The sequence below is a fragment of the Dama dama genome, chromosome 4 (genome assembly GCF_033118175.1).
Source record: "Dama dama isolate Ldn47 chromosome 4, ASM3311817v1, whole genome shotgun sequence".
NCBI classification, from domain to species: domain Eukaryota; kingdom Metazoa; phylum Chordata; class Mammalia; order Artiodactyla; family Cervidae; genus Dama; species Dama dama.
This window is the reverse complement of record NC_083684.1, coordinates 21652278-21675558: the sequence shown is the minus strand read 5'-3', so window position 1 is coordinate 21675558 and position 23281 is coordinate 21652278. Positions and strand designations below refer to the sequence as shown.

The 23281-nt window shown below is 36.1% G+C and overlaps 1 protein-coding gene across 1 annotated transcript in view; it reads left to right on the top strand.

Moving 5' to 3' along the window:
* Positions 1-23281, top strand: part of ITFG1 (integrin alpha FG-GAP repeat containing 1) — a 306823-nt gene that overhangs the window by 229891 nt on the left and 53651 nt on the right. The window contains exons 12-13 of the mRNA XM_061138443.1: positions 608-716; positions 20433-20476. Coding sequence (XP_060994426.1) covers positions 608-716; positions 20433-20476 — 153 coding nt within the window. The remainder of the gene's footprint in view (positions 1-607; positions 717-20432; positions 20477-23281) is intronic.

Genomic DNA, 23281 nt, shown 5'->3' with positions numbered 1-23281 from the left:
TCGGTAATCCATGTCAAAGGCCTTTAAAAATTAATGCATGGGGCTCCATAGTAGATCAATGGTAAAGAATCCTCTTGCCAATGCAGGAGACATAGGTTCTATCCCTGATCTGGGAAGATCCAACATGCTGTGGAGCAACTAATCCCAAGTGCCACAACTACTGGGCCTGTGCTCCAGAGCCTGGGAGCCACAACTACTGAATCCCACGCAACCTAGAACTTGTGCTCCACGAGAGAAGCTATCACAGTAAGAAGCCTGTACACCACACGCAGCTGGAGAGTAGTTGGGTGTGTAGGCTGTCTGCAATGAGAAAAGCCCACACAGCAACAGAGACCCAGCACCATGAATAATAAATAAATAAGTTTTTTTTTTAATTCATGCAGATAAGCCTGGAAGGAAATACGTAAGGGTAACATTTATCTTCAGAGATTTAAATTATAGGTGTTTTTTTTTTCCATTTTATTTATAGTTTAATATTCTAGGTTTTATATTTTTAACAGTATTTTTATTTTAAATACCAAGTTTAATAAGTAAACTTGTCATGCATTTTCATCATTTTTTTCAGTCAGTTCAGTACTTGTTCTTACCATTTTTATGTTTTTTCCAGGGAATCTTGGACATTGTAGTACTAAGCAAAGGGTATACAAAGAGTGATTTTGCCATCCATACCCTAAAAAATAACTTTGAAGCAGATGCTTATTTTGTTAAAGTCATTGGTGAGTATTTGTTTTATATGCTTTATTATTAAGTATTAACGTCTGATTTTGTATTCTATCAATGCACATTTTCCAAAGGGTGAAACATGCTTCTGTGTAACAACTCTCCAAAGCAGACAAATCAACTTCCGTACAACACAACCACCCTGTTAAAATTTTGCCAGCTGTCCCAACAATGGCTTTTTCCTTTCTGATCCAAAGTCTGTTCAGGAATACTACTGTCACATCTTCTCCAGTCTGGACAGTTCCTTTTCATGCCCTTAGCAGTTTTAAAGAATACAGGCCTACATTCTGTAGTGTAACCCTGTTTCTTCTTTACCCAGTTCAAGATACACATTCTTTGCAGAAACTTCACTACATGGACTTTGGTGGAACCTATGCTGTGGCCTTTCAATGCATCATATCAAGAAGCACATGATGTTGACCTGTCCCACCACCATGATGATACCCTTGATCATCAGGTCATCTTGATGACTGCTAGTTTTCCCACCTTAAATTAACTTTTCCCCCTTTATAATTGATTAGTATTTTGTGGAGGGGTATTCTGATACTTAATATACTTTCTCCATATCAAATTTTTACCAGTTTTAGAATCCATTGACAACTCCTGCCTAAATCAGCCTTCTATATGACAGTTGTCAACGAGTAGTTCTGTTTCCAATGCTGCTGCATTTTTTAGTTGGCATTCTACTCTACATCTGCCATCTCGTCCACCTAACACTTACGTTCATCATAGAGATCCTGAACATGTTTTGTTAAGTGTGTGCCTAAGTATTTTGTTTTCTTTGACATAATTATAAATGATACTGTGTTTTTAAGTTTAGTTTCCACATACTTGTTTCCAATGTATAGAAATACAGTTGATTTTTGTGCGTTGATCTTATATACTGCAACCTTGTTCAACTCATTTGTTAGTTCCAGGGGAATTTTTTAATTTTTTTTCTGTGTAACTTTATTTTTTTCTAAACTTTTTATTGTGTATGGAGTATAGCTGATTAGCAATGTTGTGATAGTTTCAAGTGAACAGCCATGGGACTCAGCCATACATACACAAGTATCCATTCTTCTCCAAACTCCCCTCCTATCCAGGCTGCCATATAACATTGAACACAGTTCCCTATACTATACAAAAGGTCCTTGTTGGTTATCCATTTTGAATATAACAGTGTGTACATGTCCATCCCAAACTCCCTGACTGCCCCTTCCCCCACTTCCTTCCCCCTGGCAACTGTAAGTTCATTCTCTAGGTCTGTGAGTCTCTTTCTGTTTTGTAAGTAAGCTCATTTGTGTCCTTTATTTTTAGAGTCCACATATAAGGAATGTCATGATATTTCTCCTTCTCTCTCCGACTTACTTCACTTAGCATGACAGTCTCTAGGTGCATCAGTGTTGCTGCAAATGGCATTATTTCATTCTTTTTAATGGCCAAGTAATACTCCATTGTATATATCTACCCCATCTTCTTTATCCATTCTCCATCAATGGATATTTAGGTTGCTTCCATGTCTTGGTCACTGTAAACAGTGTTGCAATGAACATTGGGGTATATATATTATCTTTTCAGATCATGGTTTTCTTCAGATATATGCCCAGGAGTGGGATTGCAGGGTCATATGGTAACTCTGTTTTTAGTTTTTTAAAACTACTGTTCTCCATAGTAGCTGTACCAATTTACAGTCCCACCAACAGTGTAGGGTTCCCTTCTCTCCATACCCTCTCCACCATTTATTGTTTGTGGGTTTTTTGATGATAGCCATTCTGGTAGGTGTGAGGTGATATCTCATTGTAGTTTTGATTTGCATTTATCTAATAACCAGAGATGTTGAACATCTCCTCATGTGCCTCTTGGCCATCTATATGTCTTGTTTGGAGAAATGTCTATTTAGATTTTCAGCACAGGCAGAAGGATAAAATTAACCTTCTGCCTGTGCTGTTACTGATTCCCACAACCGCACAGATCCACAGAATGCTCTTTAGACAGGAGACTTTCTGGGCTACAGAATTGGAGGGGTTCCCTAGCTCCCCTGAATCAGAACTAGCTCCTGGCTCTAATTTTTTTCCTCATTCCTGTCAGCTTTTAGAGCTTTTCATTCTGATTCTACTACTACTTAACACAAATTTCTAACAAACATACATGAACCTGTATTTCCTTGGATTGTTAAAATTTTAACAGTATCTTCACCTTTCACTTCCCAAATAAGATGAGACCTTTCAAAAGCTTTTATTCCCCTGCCTGCTTCCAGATTTTGTTGAAATAATGTGGAAATTTATTTCTGGATGATTGACTTAGTTTTACCTTTTTTTTTTTTGAAGGATAATTGCTTTACTGAATTTTGTTGTTTTCTGTAAAATATCAACATGAATCAGCCATAGGTATACATATGTGCCCTCCCTCTTGAACCTTCCTCCCATCTCCCTCCCCATCCCACCCCTCTAGGTTGATACAGAGCCCCTGTTTGAGTTCCCTGAGACTTAGAGCAAATTCCCATTGGCTGTCTATTTAACATATGGTAACGTAAGTTTCCATGTTACTCTCTACATACATCTCACCCTCTCCTCCCCTCTCCCCATGTCCATAAGGCTCTATGTCTGTCTCTCCACTGCTGCCTTGCAAATAATTCATCAGTACCATCTTTCTAGATTCCATATATATATGTGTTAGTATGCAATATTTATCTTTCTCTTTCTGACTTACTTCATTCTGTATAATAGGCTCTGGGTTCATCCACCTCATTAGAACTGACTCAAATGTGTTCCTTTTTATAGCTGAGTAATATTCCATTGTGTATATGTACCACAGCTTCTTTATCCATTCATCTGTCAGTGGATATCTAGGTTGCTTCCATGTTCTAGCCATTGTAAGTAGTGCTGCAGTTAATATTGGGGTACATGTGTCTTTTTCACCTTTGGTTTCCTCAGGCTATATGCCTAGGAGTGGGATTGCTGGGTCATATGGTAGTTTTATTCCTAGTTTTTTAAGGAATCTCCATACCGTCTTCCATAGTGTCTATATCGATTTACATTCCCACCAACAGTGCAAGAGTGTTCCCTTTTCTCCACACCCTCTCCAACATTTATTGTTTGTAGGCTTTTTGATGATGGCCATTCTAACTGGTGTGAGGTGATATCTCATTGTAGTTTTGATTTGCATTACTCTAGTAATGAGCGATGTTGAGCATCTTTTCATGTGTTTGTTAGCCATCTATTTGACAAAATTCAGCACCCGTTTATGATTAAAACTCTTCAAAAAATGGGCATAGAAGGAACCTACCTCAACATAGTAAAGCCCATATATGATAAGCCCACAGGAAACCTTATTCTCAATGGTGAAAAACTGAAAGCATTCCCCCTAAGATCAGGAACAAGACAAGGGCGTCCACTCTCACCACTGTTATTCAACAAGTTTTGGAAGTCCTGGCTACTTCCAAATTGCTGCAGCAATCAGAGAAGAAAGAGAAAGAAAGGGAATTCAGATAGGAAAAGAAGAAGTAAAGCTCTCACTGTTTGCAGATGATGTAATACTATACATAGAAAACCCTAAAGAAAACTATCAGAAAATTACTAGAGCTAATCAATGAATTTAGCAAAGTCACAGGATACAGAATCAATACACAGAAGTTACTTGCATTCCTATATAGTAACAATGAAAAATCAGAAAGAGAAATTAAGGACTCAGTCCCACTCACCACTGCAACAGAAAGAATAAAATATCTAGGAATAAACCTACCTAAGAAGACAAAAGAATGTATATAGAAAATTATAAGACACTAATGAAAGAAATCAAAGACAACATAAACAGATGGAGAGATATTCCATGTTCCTGGGTAGTAAGAATCAGTATTGTGAAAATGACTAAGCTTCCAAATGCAATCAACAGATTCAGTGCAATCCCTATCAGATTACCAATGGCATTTTTCATAGAACTAGAACAAAAAATTTCACAATTCATATGGTTTTACCTTTTGTACCTTCTATTTTCTAAATCCTTAACAATTTATAGCCATGTTAGCAATGATTGTTTAAACTTAACAAGTTTCACTAGCTTTACTGTCACCATATATTTATATACCACATGTTTACCTTTCTTCATTCAAATTCTGGAGTGTTTCTTCAAGAGATTTTCAGAAAGGTATACATAGGTTAATATATTTTCTGAGTACTGGTATGTTTTAAAATATCTTTTATTAATCACAGAATTTTTTTAATTTAAACAATTTAATTTAAATTAATTTTTAACTTAATTTAAAAAATGAATGAAAGATAGGTAATCAATGACAGATAAAAAGTTTTCTATATACAGTCTAAAGTAATGTCTAAATGACAAGAATGGCTGAAATAGGAGTCTTTATTTCACATGTGATATTTGATTATGATATTTGCTTTATATTCATGTGTTTTAAAGAAACAAACACTAAAGACATTTTCAGAGAAATGAATGTGAATAGCCACCCATAATCCAGGCAAGACTTTTCCATTTCAAATGTTACTAAAACCATTATACAGTATTGACCTTTAGTTTTGACTTTCTATCATTCTTCTCCCAACCTGTACATTTATTTAGTGTTACAATATTTATGCACAATTATTGCAGGTTTTTTTTTGGTTTTGGCATTTGTGTAAAGTAGCTAATGTAAACTGAATCACAAAACTGGAAGTGAAAGTTTTATACTTGAAATATCTTTAAGTATACAAAGACTATAATGTATAGTGTGGTTTAGCATGAAATGTTAAGATCCTGAGCATTGTCATTTTAAAGAAAACTTACAGATTGCACATCCCATTGGACATGTTTTAAGCTAATTTAATAACCAGTAATGCACATAGCTCATTAAACATTTTAATTGCAGTTTTTCATTTAACTCTGTGACTAGGCTGTCTTCTTAAATTTCATTAATCTTTTTTAAACAACTTTGGTTTTTAAAGTCTAGGGGTATTAGAAATTATTTTTTAGAACAGTTTATTTAAAGGGATATTATTATAAAATGCTATAATGAATCTCTTTTGACCTTTATGATGTGGTTATAAATACTAATAAATTATAAAAGTTGATGAAATTGTTAAAAATCCTTAAACTAGACTGTGGCTCAACCAAGGACACCTAGTTAGTAGGAAAACATTTAGTGACAACTTAAAATGAGAAACATCATGTTGAGGCTTGACAGGAAACAACAAAATTCTATAAAGCAATTATCCTTCAATTAAAAAATAAATAAATTTTAAGAAAAGAAAAAAATGAGATACTTCAAAACTAAAGAATTAAAAAAGAGTTCTTGATATCAAGAAGCTCACAGTGGCCAAAAAAAAAAAAAAAACACAAATAGTAGGAGGCAGAAATTATATACCAGTATCTGTCCTGTTGGGGCTTCCAAGTTGGCTTGGTAATGAAGAATCTGCTTGCCAGTACAAGAGACGTGTGTTTGATCCCTGGGTCAGGAAGATCCCCTGGAGAAGGAAATGGCAACCACTTCAGTGTTCTTGCCTGGGAAATCCCATGAACAGAGAAGCCTAGCGGGCTTCAGTCCATGGTGTCGCAAAAGAGTCAGAACACAACTTACCAACTTGTTCAGTTGCTCAGTCAAATAAACTATCTATCAATAAGAACTGATTAAATTATGTTGTATCCATACTGTTGGTGGTGTTCAGTTGCTAAGTCATGTCCAACTCTTTGCAATCCCATGAACTGCAACATGCCAGGCTTCCCTGTCTCTCACCATCTCCCAAAGCTTGCTCAAATTCATGTCCACTGAGTCAGTGATGCATTCCAATCATCTCGTCCTCTGTCGTCCCCTTCTCTTGCCTTCAGTCTTTCCCAGCATCAGGGTCTTTTCATTAAGTAAACAACAACAACAATAAAAGCTATGCTGTTAAATTTCCCTTTCCCATAGTGGGCCCTTTTATGTGTTTTAGCTGTTCCCAGTTTTTGTTATAGTTGCTTATGAAAAATGTTTTACTGTACTTATGTGTGCTCAGACACTCAGCCATGTCAAACTCTTTGTGACCCCATACCTGATGCGAAGAACTGACTCATTTGAAAAGACCCTGATGCTGGGGAAGATTGAAGGCGGGAGGAGAAGAGGACAACAGAGGATGAGATGGTTGGATGGCATCACTGACTCAATGGACATGAGTTTGAGTAAACTCAGGGAGTTGGTTATGGACAGGGAGGCCTAGCATGCCATAGTCCATGGGGTTGCAAAAAGTCAGACACGACTGAGTGACTGAACTGAATTGAACTGGAACAATCGGCCCCAGGCTCCTTTGCCTGTGGGATTCTCCTGGCAAAAATACCGGAGAAGGGGACAATTTTCTCCTCCAGGGATCTTCCTAACCCACCATTTCCTCCTCCAGGGGATCTTCCTGACCCCAGGATCAAAACTGCATCTCTTACATCTCCTGCATTGGCAGACGGATTCTTTACCACTGGTGCCACCTGGGAAGGCCTTTATTATACTTATAGCCATATGTTTTAAACAAAAAATTTAACTGTCCCACTTCTAGGAATTGAGCTTTTACTATAATAATAACTTCTACCTTGGAACATTTAGGAGTTGTTTGTTTTGTTTTGTTTTTTTCCTAACTAAAGCACAAAGGATGGCATTTTTATTTTGGTGTCACTGAGGAAATTACATTCTTGCACTGATTTAATTCACTATTGGTACTTTTTATTTGTTCCTCAGCTTGACACTTGGAGTCTTAAGATAGTAATTTCAGAGTGACATTTATAAAAACATTTCCTTTTGATTATGTAAGAGAATTTTAAGGCATTATTCTTTTTTTATTTGTAAATTTTTAATTTGGTATTTATTTTGCTTTTTCATTATAAAAATAAGGCAGCCTGTTGTAAAAACATTTGGAAAATCTGGAAAAGTATTAATATTTTTAAAAAGCTGTGATCTTTACCACTTACTAGATACAACTACTCTGAACACTGAGCATTCTGCTAGTTCCTAAAATTTCAAAAGTAGCTGCAACAATGAAAGCTGATGCTTTTAAATCCTGGAGTCCATGATGATAGAATCTATAATTTATTTTATTTTATTTTTCTATAATTTATTTTAAAAGACAAACAAGACTAGCTAATATTTATTGTTTAACATGTACCAGGTCCTCTGTGTATTTTGCATGTGTTATCCCATATAATAATACCTATACATGATAATTTTTAATGACAATATATGTGAAGTATAACTTTTCAAAATATTATAATCTTACATATTCTGTAAGGAGAAAGAGAAAGAAAATTTAGCTTACAAAGCAAGAAGTTATACTTCTGGTTCTTGTCTTCATTTCTGACTTTAGAGAGCATGTGTCATCCATGATTCAGCCTCATTCATTCAGACTCTGCCTGTTCAAGGCTCCCACTTTTCTAGATAATTTTCTTGTATGTGAGCAAACTTATACAAGGAACCCTTTAAAACCAGACCACTTCCCTCCGTGCCAGGTCAGAGTGTTAAGCACCCGAAGCAAGATAGATCCTGTTTGGAATCATAGGATTTGGAAGTTTTTGTAAACCTTATAAATTATTTTAAAATAAGGAAAGGTGAAGTGAATTGCATTGGCTCACACAGCAAGAGATGGCCACGCTTAATGGAATATCCTATACTGCATGATTAGAAAGCCTAAGAAGAGCTGAACTTCAGGTTTTTAGCCAGTGTTAGTATCAGGTAGTTACTTTGGGATTTGTTCTTGGTGAGCACTAATGACCTATATAGATTTTAGTATGATTAATCTGATATATACTGAAGCTGACAACAACAAAAATCCTGTTAATAACAGAAGATGAACTAACACATATATAAAATGTATGCTATATTGTGTTTCTCAGCAACATTTGATTCAGTTCTTTCTTTCTTTTTGAAGAAACTACATCTAATTATAATATGTTTAAACATTAAAGCTATGTTTAAACCGTACTGTGAACCTGTCACATTAATATACTAAGATGAGAAGAGAAATGAAAATAAAACTTTTCCTGTTATAGTCTATTATTTAAAGAAACCTAAGCTTTTCAAACTTTTTTAAAATTTTATTAGTTCAAGGGAGAAAGATAGTAAGATGTACGTATGTGAGTAGGTGTGTTCCTTTTTTTTTAATGGTAAAACTAAGGAGGGTCACAGAGGGATTTAGAGATAAAGCCAAAGCTAAGTAAAATTTCAGTGTTCTCTAGCATTCCTTAACAAAAGCAGTATAACAGCTGAAAGTAGCCAAAGACATTTTTTTTTCTGCCTTACATCAAACATACATAGTGAGTGCAGCCCAGAAATGATACAGTCTAAATATGCCTGTCCTGCTGCAGTACCTATATAGATGTCACTGGAAAAAAGGTCAGGTTGTTTTATAGTGAAATAATAATTTCATGCTAAGAACAAGTTGGGAGTTCTGCATTCCTAATTAAACAGTTATCAATATTATCAACAATATTAAACAATGAACATTCTTAATTAAACAATAACATTAATTAAGCCCAAGGATTAGTATTATTCCTTCTTGTGTCTTTAGTTGCAAAACTCAAGGAAATGCATATTCTATCTGTATTATGTAGACAGCTCTTTTTATAAGACATATATGTGTACAGACACACCTCAGAGATACTGCGGGTACTTGATTACAGATGACTGCAATAAGTATCACAATAATGTGAGTTAACAAGCTTTTTGGTTTCCCAATGCCTATGAAAATTATGTTTATATTATGCTTTAGTCTATTAACTGTTCAACATCATTATGTCTTAAAAAATTATAATTAAAAAATATTTTATTGCTAAAATATGCTAAGCATCGTCTGAACTTTCAGCAAGTCATAGTAATAACATCTAAGATGGGTGATCACAGATCACTGTAACAAATGATAAAGTTTGAAATATTGTGAGAATTACCAAAATGTGACACAGAGACACAAAGTGAACAAATGCTGATAGAACAATGGCACTGACAGATTTGCTTGACACCAGGTTGCCACAGATCTTCAATTTATTTTAAAAAAACACAATGTCTGAGAAGTGTAATAATGCAAAGCTCAGTAAAACAACATATACCTATATAATATATATGACATATGTATGATATGTATATCTATGATACATTTAAATCTTCTCATTATGATCCTATTATACACTATAGTGTGAAACTTCAAATTTAATAGAGGAAGTCTTGTTAAAAACAAAAATGGATACAGGAACTCAGTTTTTATCTTGGTATATATAAAGTGAAAGAGATTCATGTAATTTTTAATAAATACTCTCAACTATGCTAAATAAAACACAGATATTTTGTACAGAAAATAAAATAATTCAATGGTTCATTGATTTCCCATCTTATATAAATATAGGATAATGTGTTTTTTAAATGAGTTAGTGTCTAGTGACCGCGTGGTCTTTCAAGAGTGTCATTCCCTTTCTGACCTTGAGTAATGTACTGGCCCAAGCTTCAGTTTCTGCTCCTGAAGAAAAAAGGATGGGAGGAGGAGGGTAATTAGACTTACTTCACAGCCTTGCTGTGAGGATTAAGGAAGAGCATATATGAAACTTCAGCATATGAACTTTGGGGGCGGGTTGGTACAAACATTCAATCCATGACAGTGGATTATAATAAGTTGGTAACAGTATCTGGATAGTTCGGTTAAAGTGATTTTTATTTTCTCCTTCCTTCTCTATATTTTTTTTTTTTTTGACCACTGTATTTTATTTATTTATTTATTTATTTATTTTATTATTATTATTTTTTTTTTCCAGTGGGTTTTGTCATACATTGATATGAATCAGCCATGGACTTACATGTATTCCCAATCCCGATCCCCCCTCCCACCTCCCTCTCCACCCGATTCCTCTGGGTCTTCCCAGTGCACCAGGCCCGAGCACTTGTCTCGTGCATCCCACCTGGGCTGGTGATCTGTTTCACCATAGATAGTATACATGCTGTTCTTTTGAAATATCCCACCCTCACATTCTCCCACAAAGTTCAAAAGTCTGTTCTGTATTTCTGTGTCTTTTTCTGTTCTGCATATAGGGTTATCGTTATCACCTTTCTAAATTCCATATACATGTGTCAGTATGCTGTAATGTTCTTTATCTTTCTGGCTTACTTCACTCTGTATAAGGGGCTCCAGCTTCATCCATCTCATTAGGACTGGTTCAAATGAATTCTTTTTAATGGCTGAGTAATATTCCATAGTGTATATGTACCACAGCTTCCTTATCCATTCATCTGCTGATGGGCATCTAGGTTGCTTCCATGTCCTGGCTATTATAAACAGTGCTGCGATGGACATTGGGGTGCACGTGTCTCTTTCAGATCTGGTTTCCTCAGTGTGTATGCCCAGAAGTGGGATTGCTGGGTCATATGGCAGTTCTATTTCCAGTTTTTTAAGAAATCTCCACACTGTTTTCCATAGCGGCTGTACTAGTTTGCATTCCCACCAACAGTGTAAGAGGGTTCCCTTTTCTCCACACCCTCTCCAGCATTTATTGCTTGTAGACTTTTGGATAGCAGCCATCCTGACTGGCGTGTAATGGTACCTCATTGTGGTTTTGATTTGCATTTCTCTGATAATGAGTGATGTTGAGCATCTTTTCATGTGTTTGTTAGCCATCTGTATGTCTTCTTTGGAGAAATGTCTGTTTAGTTCTTTGGCCCATTTTTTGATTGGGTCATTTATTTTTCTGGAATTGAGCTGCAGGAGTTGCTTGTATATTTTTGAGATTAATCCTTTGTCTGTTTCTTCATTTGCTATTATTTTCTCCCAATCTGAGGGCTGTCTTTTCACCTTACTTATAGTTTCCTTTGTAGTGCAAAAGCTTTTAAGTTTCATTAGGTCCCATTTGTTTAGTTTTGCTTTTATTTCCAATATTCTGGGAGGTGGGTCATAGAGGATCTTGCTGTGTGTTCATGGATTGGAAGAATTAATATTGTCAAAATGGCTATTCTACCCAAAGCAGTCTATAGATTCAATGCAATCCCTATCAAGCTACCAACGGTATTTTTCACAGAACTAGACCAAAGAATTTCACAATTTGTATGGAAATACAAAAAACCTCGAATAGCCAAAGTAATCTTGAGAAAGAAGAATGGAACTGGAGGAATCAACCTGCCTGACTTCAGACTCTACTACAAAGCCACAGTCATCAAGACAGTATGGTACTGGCACAAAGACAGAAATATAGATCAATGGAACAGAATAGAAAGCCCAGAGATAAATCCACGAACCTATGGACACCTTATCTTTGACAAAGGAGGCAAGGATATACAATGGAAAAAAGACAACCTCTTTAACAAGTGGTGCTGGGAAAACTGGTCAACCACTTGTAAAAGAATGAAACTAGAACACTTTCTAACACCATACACAAAAATAAACTCAAAATGGATTAAAGATCTAAATGTAAGACCAGAAACCTTCTCTATATTTTTAAATTTTTTCTCGAATAACATATGTCACAAATATATATAGTAAGTGAATGGTAGATTAGTGGTTGTTTTGGGCCAGGGGTGGGAATGGAGCATGACAGATAAAAGGTACAGGGTTTCTTTATTGTGATGAAAACTGATTGTGTTGATGATTGCACAATTCTGGGAATTTACTAAAAACCATTGAATAGGACCCTTTGAATGGGTGAATGCTCTGATATGTGAATTATATCTCAGTAAAGTTGCTACAAAAATGAATGTATGAAGGGAGTTTTGGAAATATTGTAGATCTGTTTATTAGCACTTACAGTCACTATATCTAGTATCTTCTCCCACATTTGCACATTATTGTCTTCACTTTGACTGCTACTTAGTTTTTCTCAGTGAGGATCTATCCATTTATGTAGCAACCATCTATCGCTGTCAACTTGGAAGAGGAAGAGGTATGCACGTAAAATAGCTAAAGGACAGTGAAAAGAACTTTATACTCAAATGTTGAATGGAACTATATATATATATAAGATTATTAAGATCAAAGAAGTCTTCTGTGAAGATGATAGTTGAGAACCTAGATCCTTGAAAGATGGTTAAGGTTTGGAAAAACCAAAATGAGTAGTGGCATAACATTCTAGGAAGGAGAGGCCATGATCGTAGTAAGCAAAAATGAACAGATAGAAAGAAGTATAAACTAACTCACCTCCATGTACTCTGTTGAAGATTAGTAAGAGAGAATATTGATAGTATCATTGATAAATGGGCACCTATGGCAAAGAAAAGATTTTGTCAGTGACCCAATAACTACAGAGACTTACTGAATTAATCAAGATTCTCCAGAAAAACATCAGTAGAATACAGAGAAAAAGAAAGATTTATTATAAGGAATTAATTCATAAAGTTATGGAAGCTGGCACGTCCAAAATCTGCAGAGCCAGTGTCCCACTTTGAGTCACAAGGCCAGCAGGCAGCTGTAGAACCAGGAAGAATGGTGTCCAGTTCATTGGGCAAACTAGAAAAGGTGATGTTCTAGTTTGAGGACCCATCAGGCAGGAGGCTTCTTCCTCAGGAGAGGCCAGTCTTTTGTTCTATGCACCTGGGTGGATGAGGCCCACACATTACGAAAAACAATCCACTTTACCCAGTTTACTGATTAAATGTTAATGTTATCTGAAAACACCCTCACAGACACACCTAGAGTAATATTTGATCAAATACCTGGACACCTCATGACCCAGTCAAGTTGGCACATAAAATTATCTGTCACACTTACTATTTAAATTCTTCATCAAAAGTCTGTGATCAAGTGTGCAGATAAAGAAGATGAATTTTACAGCAATGTCCAGAAGAAAAAAATAGATGTTCATTTAAAAAATTGATGTTCTGACCTGAGGGCTTTGACGAGAGTAACCACCTAGGAATACAGACATCTAGGTGTGAGCTGACAAGACAGTAGAAATACAGTTGTAGCAATGGGTGTTCAGGTGCATAGCTTCATAAGATTTTACATAGGTACCTTCCCTTATAGCCACACTCCAATCAAAATAAAATACTTCCAGTACCCAAGAAGGGTCCCTTCCTTATATTCCCTGCAAAAGTATAACCACTGTTCTGATCTCTGTCACCACAGTTTTTCCTTTTTTAGCTGTCATATAAATGTAATCATACAGTATATACTCTGTGTCTGACTTCTTTTATTTAATATTGTATCTATGAAATTCATCCAACATATACATTTGTAAATATAATCTTACTGAACATATCTGCCTTTGTCTTTTTTTTTTTTTTTTTACCTTAGCAAGAGAGTATAAACCCCCTTTCATGTCAACACTTGTAGGTAGTCTTATGCTTTAGACGGCAAGGCATCTGCCTACAATGCGGGAGACCTGGGTTCGATCCCTGGGTCAGGAATATCCTCTGGAGAAGGAAATGGCAATCCACTCCAGTATTCTTGCCTGGAGAACCCCATGGACCGGGGAGCCTGGTGGGCTACAGTCCATGGGGTCGCAAAGAGTTGGACATGACTGAGCGACTTCACTTTCACTTTCATGCTTTAATAGCTCCATGTCATTCCATAAAACTATAGATGTTCCATAATTTATTTAGCATTTTCACTCTTAGTGGACACATAGGTGGTTTCTAATATTTCATATACATGAATTTGATGAGTTGAGAGGCTGTGTTTTTAGTGTTAATCAGTTCAGTTCAGTTGCTCAGTCGTGTCCGACTCTTTGCAACCCCATGAATCGCAGCACGCCAGGCCTCCCTGTCCATCACAAACTCCCAGAGTTGACTCAAACTCATGTCCATCGAGTTGGTGATGCCATCCAGCCATCTCATCCTCTGTCGTCCCCTTCTCCTGCCCCCAATCCCTCCCAGCATCAGGGTCTTTTCCAGTGAGTCAGCTCTCTGCATCAGGTGGCCAAAGTATTGGAGTTTCAGCTTCAGCATCAGTCCTTCCATTGAACACCCAGGACTGATCTCCTTAGGATGGACTGGTTGAATCTCCTTGCTTTAGTATTAATAGACAATACTAAATTACCTTTCCCAAAGATCACAGACATTTATATCCCACCAGCATAACACTGTCCTGTTTACCACATATTCATCTGAGCACTCTAAATTTTTATTTCACTAAGAAATTTGGTTTTTTACTAAATCTGTTTTTCACCATGCAAATGGTGAAAAGAATACAAGAGTCTATAATGGTGAAAAGTAAGTCCCTTTTGCACCAGTTTCCCAGTGGTCCATTTATTGCCCCGCAAAGCAACCTCTTCTTTGTGTCTGTCCAAGATATTTTATGCACTTAAACAAGCACATGTGTTTATATGCTTTTATTTTATGTAAATGGTAGTTCTAGACTTTGCTTTCTCCACTTAACGATGTATCTTAGAGATTATACCTTAACAATATAGTCTAGAGCTACCTCATTATTTCAACTATCAAACAGTATCATGTAGTATGGATACTGTTCATGTTCATGGGTTCTCAGAAAATGGAGAAGAGGGCAGCAAAGGATGAGACAGGTAGCATCACCAACTCAGTGGACGTGAATTTGAGCAAACTCTGGGAGATGGTGAAAGACAGAGAAGCCTGGCGTGCTGCCGTCCATGGGGTTGCAAAGAGTCAGACATGACTTAGCAACTGAACAACAACAACAGTATGAATACAACATAATTTAATCAGTTCTGATTGATAGATTACCAGTTTATTTTCATTCTCTTGTTATTATAATTAATACCTGTAGAATAAATTGCTAAAAATGGAACTACTAAAAAATTATATATGTACACTTTTAAAATAAACTCTGTTGAACTATACATGTAGAAAAGTGTACATAAGTACGGAGGTCTGCACATTTTGACAAAGTAAATATACACATGTGACTACACCCAGATCAAGAAAAACATGATACCAGCAACCAGAAGCTTCCTCCTGCCCACCCTTTCTGCTACTAGCCCAGTTCACCTAAAGGTAACCAGTAATTTAATTTCCAACACCTTAGATTAATTCTGCCTGGTTTTGAATTTGTAAGTATCTTTTATTTTAACAGATATCCCTTCATGAAAATTTGATGTTGACACTTCTACTTTTATATAGGAGAATTCACATTTCCTAACACCTTCACCAACCCAAAAGATTATTAAACTTTTTGAGTTTTGCCAACTATAAAGTGAAAAGTGTTGTCTTATTTTGCATTCTTCTTATACTGAGTAAAGTTCTGAATCTTTTCATATGTTCAAGAGCCATTTGTACTTTTATTTCTATAAATGGATTTATACCATAGTATATATTAAATTAATCTTTTATGATATAATTTGTAAATATTCTTCATAGTTTGTCATTTATCTTTGGTTTTGTTTTTCCTACAGACATTTTTATTGGTCTTTCATTTTTTCCTTTCTGTTAGGGTATAAAATTGATTTTTTTTTCCTGACTAGTGAGGCTGAGTATCTTTCATCCTGGTTTTTTTTATTATTATTTGTATTTTATCTTCTGGATATTGCTTCTCTATATCCTTTGTTTTTATTAGATTATCATGTCCTCATCCATATCTAGAAGCCTTCTGTATGTTAGCAAGTATCTCTGTGTTTTTTTTAAAAGTTCACAGCCCCTTGTCATTTTTTTAATTTTATGGTATCTTTTATTTTGTAACAGCTTTATTGAGATGTAATTTACATACCATGCTGTTTGCCCATTTCAAGTATACAATTCAATGGCTCTTAGCATATTTACAGAATTGTGGGAGTATCACCACAGACATTTTCATCACCACAGAAGAAGCCTATACCCTTTTTAAAAAATTTTTAATTTTATACTATAGTTGATTAACTATGTTGTGACAGTTTCATGTGTACTGCAAACTGATTTAGTTATATATATACATGTATCCTTTTTCAGGTCATTTTCCCATTTAGGTTGTTATACAATATTGAGCAGAGTTCCTGGTTTTAGACAGTAGGTCCTAGTATAGCAGTAGGTACATCTCAATTCCAAACATTTTATCCCTTCCCCCCGCCCCCACCCTGCTCTCCTGGTTCATCCTCTAAGTCTGTGAGTCTGTTTCTGTTTTGTAAATAAGTTCATTTGTATCAGTTCTTTTTCAATTCTGCATATATCTTATGTTTCTTTCTCTGACTTACTTCACTCAGTATATAGCAAAAACTAAAAATAGAGCTACCATATGATCCTGAAGCCCTGTACCCTTTAGCTGCCACTATCAATCCCCCAGCCCCGGCCCTAGGCAACCACTGCTTTCTGTATTCATAGATTTATCTATTCCTGGATATGTCATATGAATGGGGTCATGTAATACGCGGTCTTTTGGGACTGACTTCTTTCACTTACCATACTGTTTTTAAGATCCATCTCACTTTACTCCTTTTATTGTCAAATATCCACATGAATTGTCAAATATCTATATGAATATTCCACATTTTGTTTATCCATCAGTTGATAGACATTTGGATGATTTCTACTTTTTGGCTATCATCAATAATACTGTTGTGAACATTTATGTACAAGTTTTTGTGTGGACATATATTTTAATTCCTCTTGCTATATACCTAAGAATGAAATGGCTGGGTTAAATGGGAATTCTTTGTTCACCTTTTTAAGGAATTGCCATTTCCAAAGCAGCTGGGCCATTTTGCATTCCCATAGAAATGTATGAATATGCAGTTTCTCCACATCTTCACCCAAATTTGTAATCTGACTTTTTGATCATACCCATTCTAATGGATACGAAGCCTCGCGTGCTGCAGTCCATGGGGTCGCAAAGAGTCAGACACAACTTGGCAACTGAATAACAACAAAAATGGGTATGAAACGGTATCTCATTTGTTTGTTGTTTAGTTGCTAAGTCGTGTCCAACTCTTTGCGACCCCATAAGACTGTAGCCCACTAAGCTCCTCTGTCCATGAGGTTTCCCAAGCAAGAATACTGGAATGGGTTGCCATTTCCTTCTCCAGGGAATCTACCCAGGGATCAAACCCAGGTCTCCTGCATTGGCAGGCGAATTCTTTACCACTGAGACACCAGGGAAGCCAGTATCTCATTATGGGTTTGTTTGTTTACAATCTTAACCTTTTAGTGTGTGTGGTTAAAAAAAAAAGTAACATAAAATTTACTATCTTAACCATTTTTAAATGTTCAGTAGTGTTAAGTATATTCATACTGTTGTGAACCAGATTCCGGAACTTTTTCATCTTGTAAATTTGAAACTCTGCACCCATTTAACAGCTGTCCCCTTTCCCTCCCCCTAAACCCTGGTAACCACCATTCTACTTTGTTTCTCTGAATTTGACAAACTTAGATAGCTCATGTAAGTGGTATCATACAGTATTTGTCTTTTTATGACTGGCTTGCTTAGCATAATGTCCTCAAAGTTCATCCATGTTTTAACATGTGACAGGATTTCCTCCCCTTTTAAAGTTGAATTATATTTCTTCTGAGTGTATACCAAGTTTTGTCTGATCATTCATCTGCTTCTGCTGTTATTGTTCAGTCTGTGAGTCATGTCTGGCTCTTTGCAGCCCCATGGACTGCAGTATGTCAGGCTTCCCAATCCTTCACTATCTCCCAGAGTGTGCTCAGAGTCATTTATCTGCTAATGGACATTCGTTTGGGTCGTTTCCACCTCGTGGACATTGTGAATTGTGTACATTTCATTGTGATTTTGCTATGCATTTCCCTGATCACTAATGATGCTGAGCCTCTTTTCATGAGCTTTTTGTATCTCTATATCATCTTTGGAGAAATTCCTATTCAGATCCTTTGCCCATTTTTTAACTGGGTTGGCTTTTTATTACTGAAGCATAAGAGTTCTTTATATTAGTTATGTCTTTGCCCAGTGTAATTTTCATGTTATGAATCAAAGTCTAACTTTATTTTCCTCCAGGTAGCCAACTATCCAGTACCATTTATTGAATAATCCATCTTTTACCTTTTTTAACAAGCATTTATTGAGCAAATAGATTTGGCTAGGCCCTAAAAACATGATAAAAATTATGCAGAACTTTCATACTGGTACAAAGACAGACTTGTGAGTAAATAGTGTACTGTTTAGCAAGATAATGTTTTAATGAAAATTTAGGAAAATCATTTTAGGACAAGTGAAAAATAAGTACTAATGTCTGCCTAGAGTTGAGCCCATGGCTGATTCATGTCAGTGTATGGCAACAACCACTACAGTATTGTAATTAGCCTCCAATTAAAACAAATAAATTAATTTTAATAAAAGGAGAGGGAGAAATAAGGTCATGGAGTGTTTGAGAATAAGAGAGTGAGAACTATGCACTATGCTGGGGTAAGGAACTTAAACATTAAAAACTGATTTGGAGGTATAAAATATTTTTTTCACTGTTTCCTCAGGTCATATTTAATATAAATGCTTTGTAGTAAATAAACAGGCATTTTCCTTTGTGATGAAATATGTCATGTTCATTTCTTAATGCCTTTGCATTTTATATACCCTTCCCAAGTATAAGATTTCTGTTAGAATGATTATCATTTCACATTTGTGGAATATAAATGAACATAAAGAACCATTTTCCTATGGTTATATTTAACTAGCCAGTAATCACAATTATTATTCATACAATTCATTACTGAGTGGTATTATCAGCTATTTTCCTTTAATTTATAACATATAAAATATTTAATAGCACATAAAGTGTGCCTTCTTACAAAGAAATTAGTTTGCATGAGGTGGTAGTAGTATAGTTATGTTTCAAAGCTTGTATTAGTTATAGAAAGAATATTCAGATATCCTTGTGGTTGTTGTTCAGTTGCTCAGCTATGTCTGACTCTTTGTGACCCCATGGAAACAAGCAAGTTGACAATATATACAGCCTTGACATTCCTTTCCCAATTTTGAACCAATCCATTGCTTCATGTCTGTTTCTAACTGTTGCTTCTTGACCTGAGTACAGGTTTCTCAGGAGGCAGGTAAGGTGGTCTGGTATTCCCATCTCTTGAAGAATTTTCCAGTTTGTTGTGATCCACACAGTCAAAGGCTTTAGTATAGTCAGTGAAGCAGATGTTGTTCTGCAATTCCCTTGCTTTTTCTATGATCCAGTGGATGTTGGCAATTTGATCTCTGGTTCCTATGCCTTTTCTGAATCTAGTTTGTCTTGTACATCTGTAAGTTCTCAGTTCACATGCTGTTGAAGCCTGTCTTGAAGGATTTTGAGCATTACCATGCTAGCCTGTGAAATAAACCCAATTGTGTGGTAGTTTGACCATTCTTTGGCATTGCCTTTCTTTGGGATTGGAATAAAAACTGACCTTTTCCAGTCCTGTGGCCACTGCTGAGTTTTCCAAATTTGCTGGCATATGTAGTTATATTTTCCATAAAAGTTATCAAGGGTGCCTAAATTCTTTGACCCAGAAAATTTGAGTAGATAAATAGTAACAGTCTAGTTTGAGATATGAAGTATTAAATGTTCTATTTGGTTTTTTTCAGTATAAGTTTTAATTGGTTTGTACTTCTCTGTCAGATTCTAAGCCATCCTTGGAATGTAGCTAACCAGCTGGGAAATAGGGCCAACAGATATGTTATATATACATAGTTAATTATATCACCTATAGATTTCAAAAACTGGTATCAGCTTGACTGCTTAATAAAGGCTTTTGAAATAACTGGCATAAAGTGAACAACAGAAATTTAATTTACTCAGATCTAAAGAAACTGGGTTGATTTTTACTTGTGATCATGAATCAATAGGGCATATTAATAGATTTTAGGGGAAAATTAGAGCTCACTTTAAATATAAGCTTACATTATAACAGTAATAATAGGCTTTTTTTAATTTTTCCACAGTTCTTAGTGGTCTCTGTTCTAATGACTGTCCTCGTAAGATAACAGTAAGTAACCTTAATTCTTAGTTGTATATATTTCTGTTAAAGTTCTCTGCATGATAGATACACACAAAATAGTTGTTATAGGTTTAACCAAATTGATATTACTTTTAGAAGTGATTAAAATGTCCTTCATTGCTCAAGTAAAGTTTACTAGGAATAAAGTTCCTTTCCTAAAAACTTTCTCATCTCAAGGTTTATTTCCTTATTGAATCTTCTCTGATACACTTGGAAAAATGACCACAGCTCCCATCATTTCTGGGCATCCTGCTACCATTTCACATGTGTAATACTTGGTCACACTTTATCTGTTCATATTTAATGCATTTCCCCAGACCGTAATCCCTTGAGGTCAAGAACCATACCATCTTTGAATACCTCACTCATAGCACAGGATCAAGCATACAGTAGATAAATAATGAATTTTTGGTATAATCTTAATATTGACTTGCTGTCTAGTGGAATGTTTCCATGAAATAACAAATGTGAAAATAATAAGAAATTGCCAATTCATTTAAATTGTAATAAGAATACTACATTTTATTTAAAAGCATGAGCGCATTCACATGTGTGTCTTTGTGTGTGTGTGTTGGTATATTCTTGTTTGAGTCCTTGTAGTAACCGTTGTTACATAAGGAATTATCCTGAATTTAAAGATGAGGAAACTTGAGGCTCAGAGAAATAAACTATCCAAAATCATAGAGCCATTAAGTAGTGTAACTAAAAGACAGAACTAGGTATTCTGATTATAGCCTCATATTTTTAACACACCTTTAAAGCATTGCTTCATCATCAACGTCCTATGTACGGTTGGGAAACGTCCTATATTTAAGACATTTGGAATACCTGACCCAGAGATTTGCATGCAAAGATTTGATCTAGACTCTTCTTGAGAGTAAGACCTCTGGAGTAATGAAGACTGTCAGAAGAAGTTGATCTGTGAGCTGTGAAGCAAAGATGGTTTTTCAAAGATGGCCCAGATTGAAGCAAAAGGGCCATGCCTTTGTATTCTGCATCAATCAGACATTGCATGCAGGCAGTCCCCAGGAAGGGGTTATAATTTATACAAGCCAGCTCCCTTTGGCTGAGAACAATTTTTAGGTTAAGAACTCAGCTGTAAGCTATCCTCAACCAATACTTGGAGCAGCTCAGGGAATATTGTCTCAATCCTAAAGGGGAGGTCTGTCACCACAGCCACTGTGAGTACCACATGAGTACCTGATCAGACATATCTGCTTTCATATCAAAAATGTGAACATCTTGAAGGGGAGGTCTGAGGAGGAGAGATGCAGAGGGTACATGGGAATTCTTTGGACTTTCCACTTAATTTTGCTGTGAATCTGAAACTGCTAATAAAAATAATGTCTTTTTTTTTTTTAATTAAGTGCAAGTCTGACTAATTGGAGGCCAAAGATAAACTTGGTTATTCAAGAAATGTCTACCCAGTTTATGAAACATTCAGAGCCTTTGTTCTTGTTCTTTTCTCTGATTGACGATATTCCCATCATGTGGCTCTTTCATTACCCTAGTCAAGCAAAGAACTTTACAGAAGTTGAAACTGAACCGACTCATTTTACCGACAAGTTCTAGCAGAAAAATTGGTAGAAAAGGCCGTTTGCTTAAGGCAGGTTGTATTTGTATTTCTGAGATCACTAGTGCTCCCATTCTCCATATCTTAAATTTACATCATGTGGAGAACAGAGTCATTGAGAAAGTCACGTAAGTAAAGTGCAGCATGCAGAGCTGCTCTTGCAATGGTTGTCTTAGCAGTTCAGCACCTTTGGGCTTTTCTGCAGGTGATACGCCTGCCTCCGATTCACTCATTGATTACTTTATTTGAAGTTCAGATCCTGTTGAACTGCCCTTCACATCTATCATTTTCCTTCCCCACTGATATCATAGATCACAATTTTGTGGCAAACTAAAAGAAACAAATACACACTATACTACCCCAGTTCTCCATATATCAAACATATGCCCACTTGTGAAATTTATTTCATGATAAAGTGGGCCTTCTTCATATTGCTTTGATATCAGATCCACTTGATCATAGTAGAAAATGTTACGTTAGATATGACCCAGTATAAGACTAAGAGGAAAAGGTGCATACCATATGATATTCTTACCACTTGAGTTAAATTATGAATTGAATAAATACTGTCCTGCTGCCTATATATTCCCACCTGCTACAGGCAACCTGTCTGATATATGGAGAGAGGAAAGAATATTTAAGTCAGCAATTCATCTCACCCAAATTCCTTTGTTTCCAGACTCCTTCATCTTCATTCAGCTTTAACTGCTCGCTCCCGTGTCCATGTGATAGGCCCGCTGCTTCGTTTGCTCTGTGTTCGGTCGCTCAGTCATGTCTGACCCTCTGCGACCCTGTGGACTGTAGCCCACCTGGCTCCTCTGTCCATGGGATCTTCCCAGCAAGAATACTGGAGTGGGTTGCCATTTCCTCCTCTGGGGGATCTTCCCAACCCAAGGATCAAACCCGTGGCTACCCGTTTCTCCTGACTTGCAGGTGGATTCTTTACCGCTGTAATAATAGACCTTATCTACCAGAAATGTTTAACTTTTGAAATCTCAGTGCCATCCATCAACTCTAATCAAAGGTATTTTTTCCAGTCTTCTCACACTTGTTATTATAACTATACCTATTCAATTTTTAAACCTGTTAGTTTCTTGACCTGTATCAACCTGTTTTCTGTACCCCCCTCCTTATTTAGCTACCATAGATCAACCATCACTTTTGCCACTATGTTTAACTCCCATAAGCACTATGCTTTTCCTCTACCTGCCTGGCAAAGA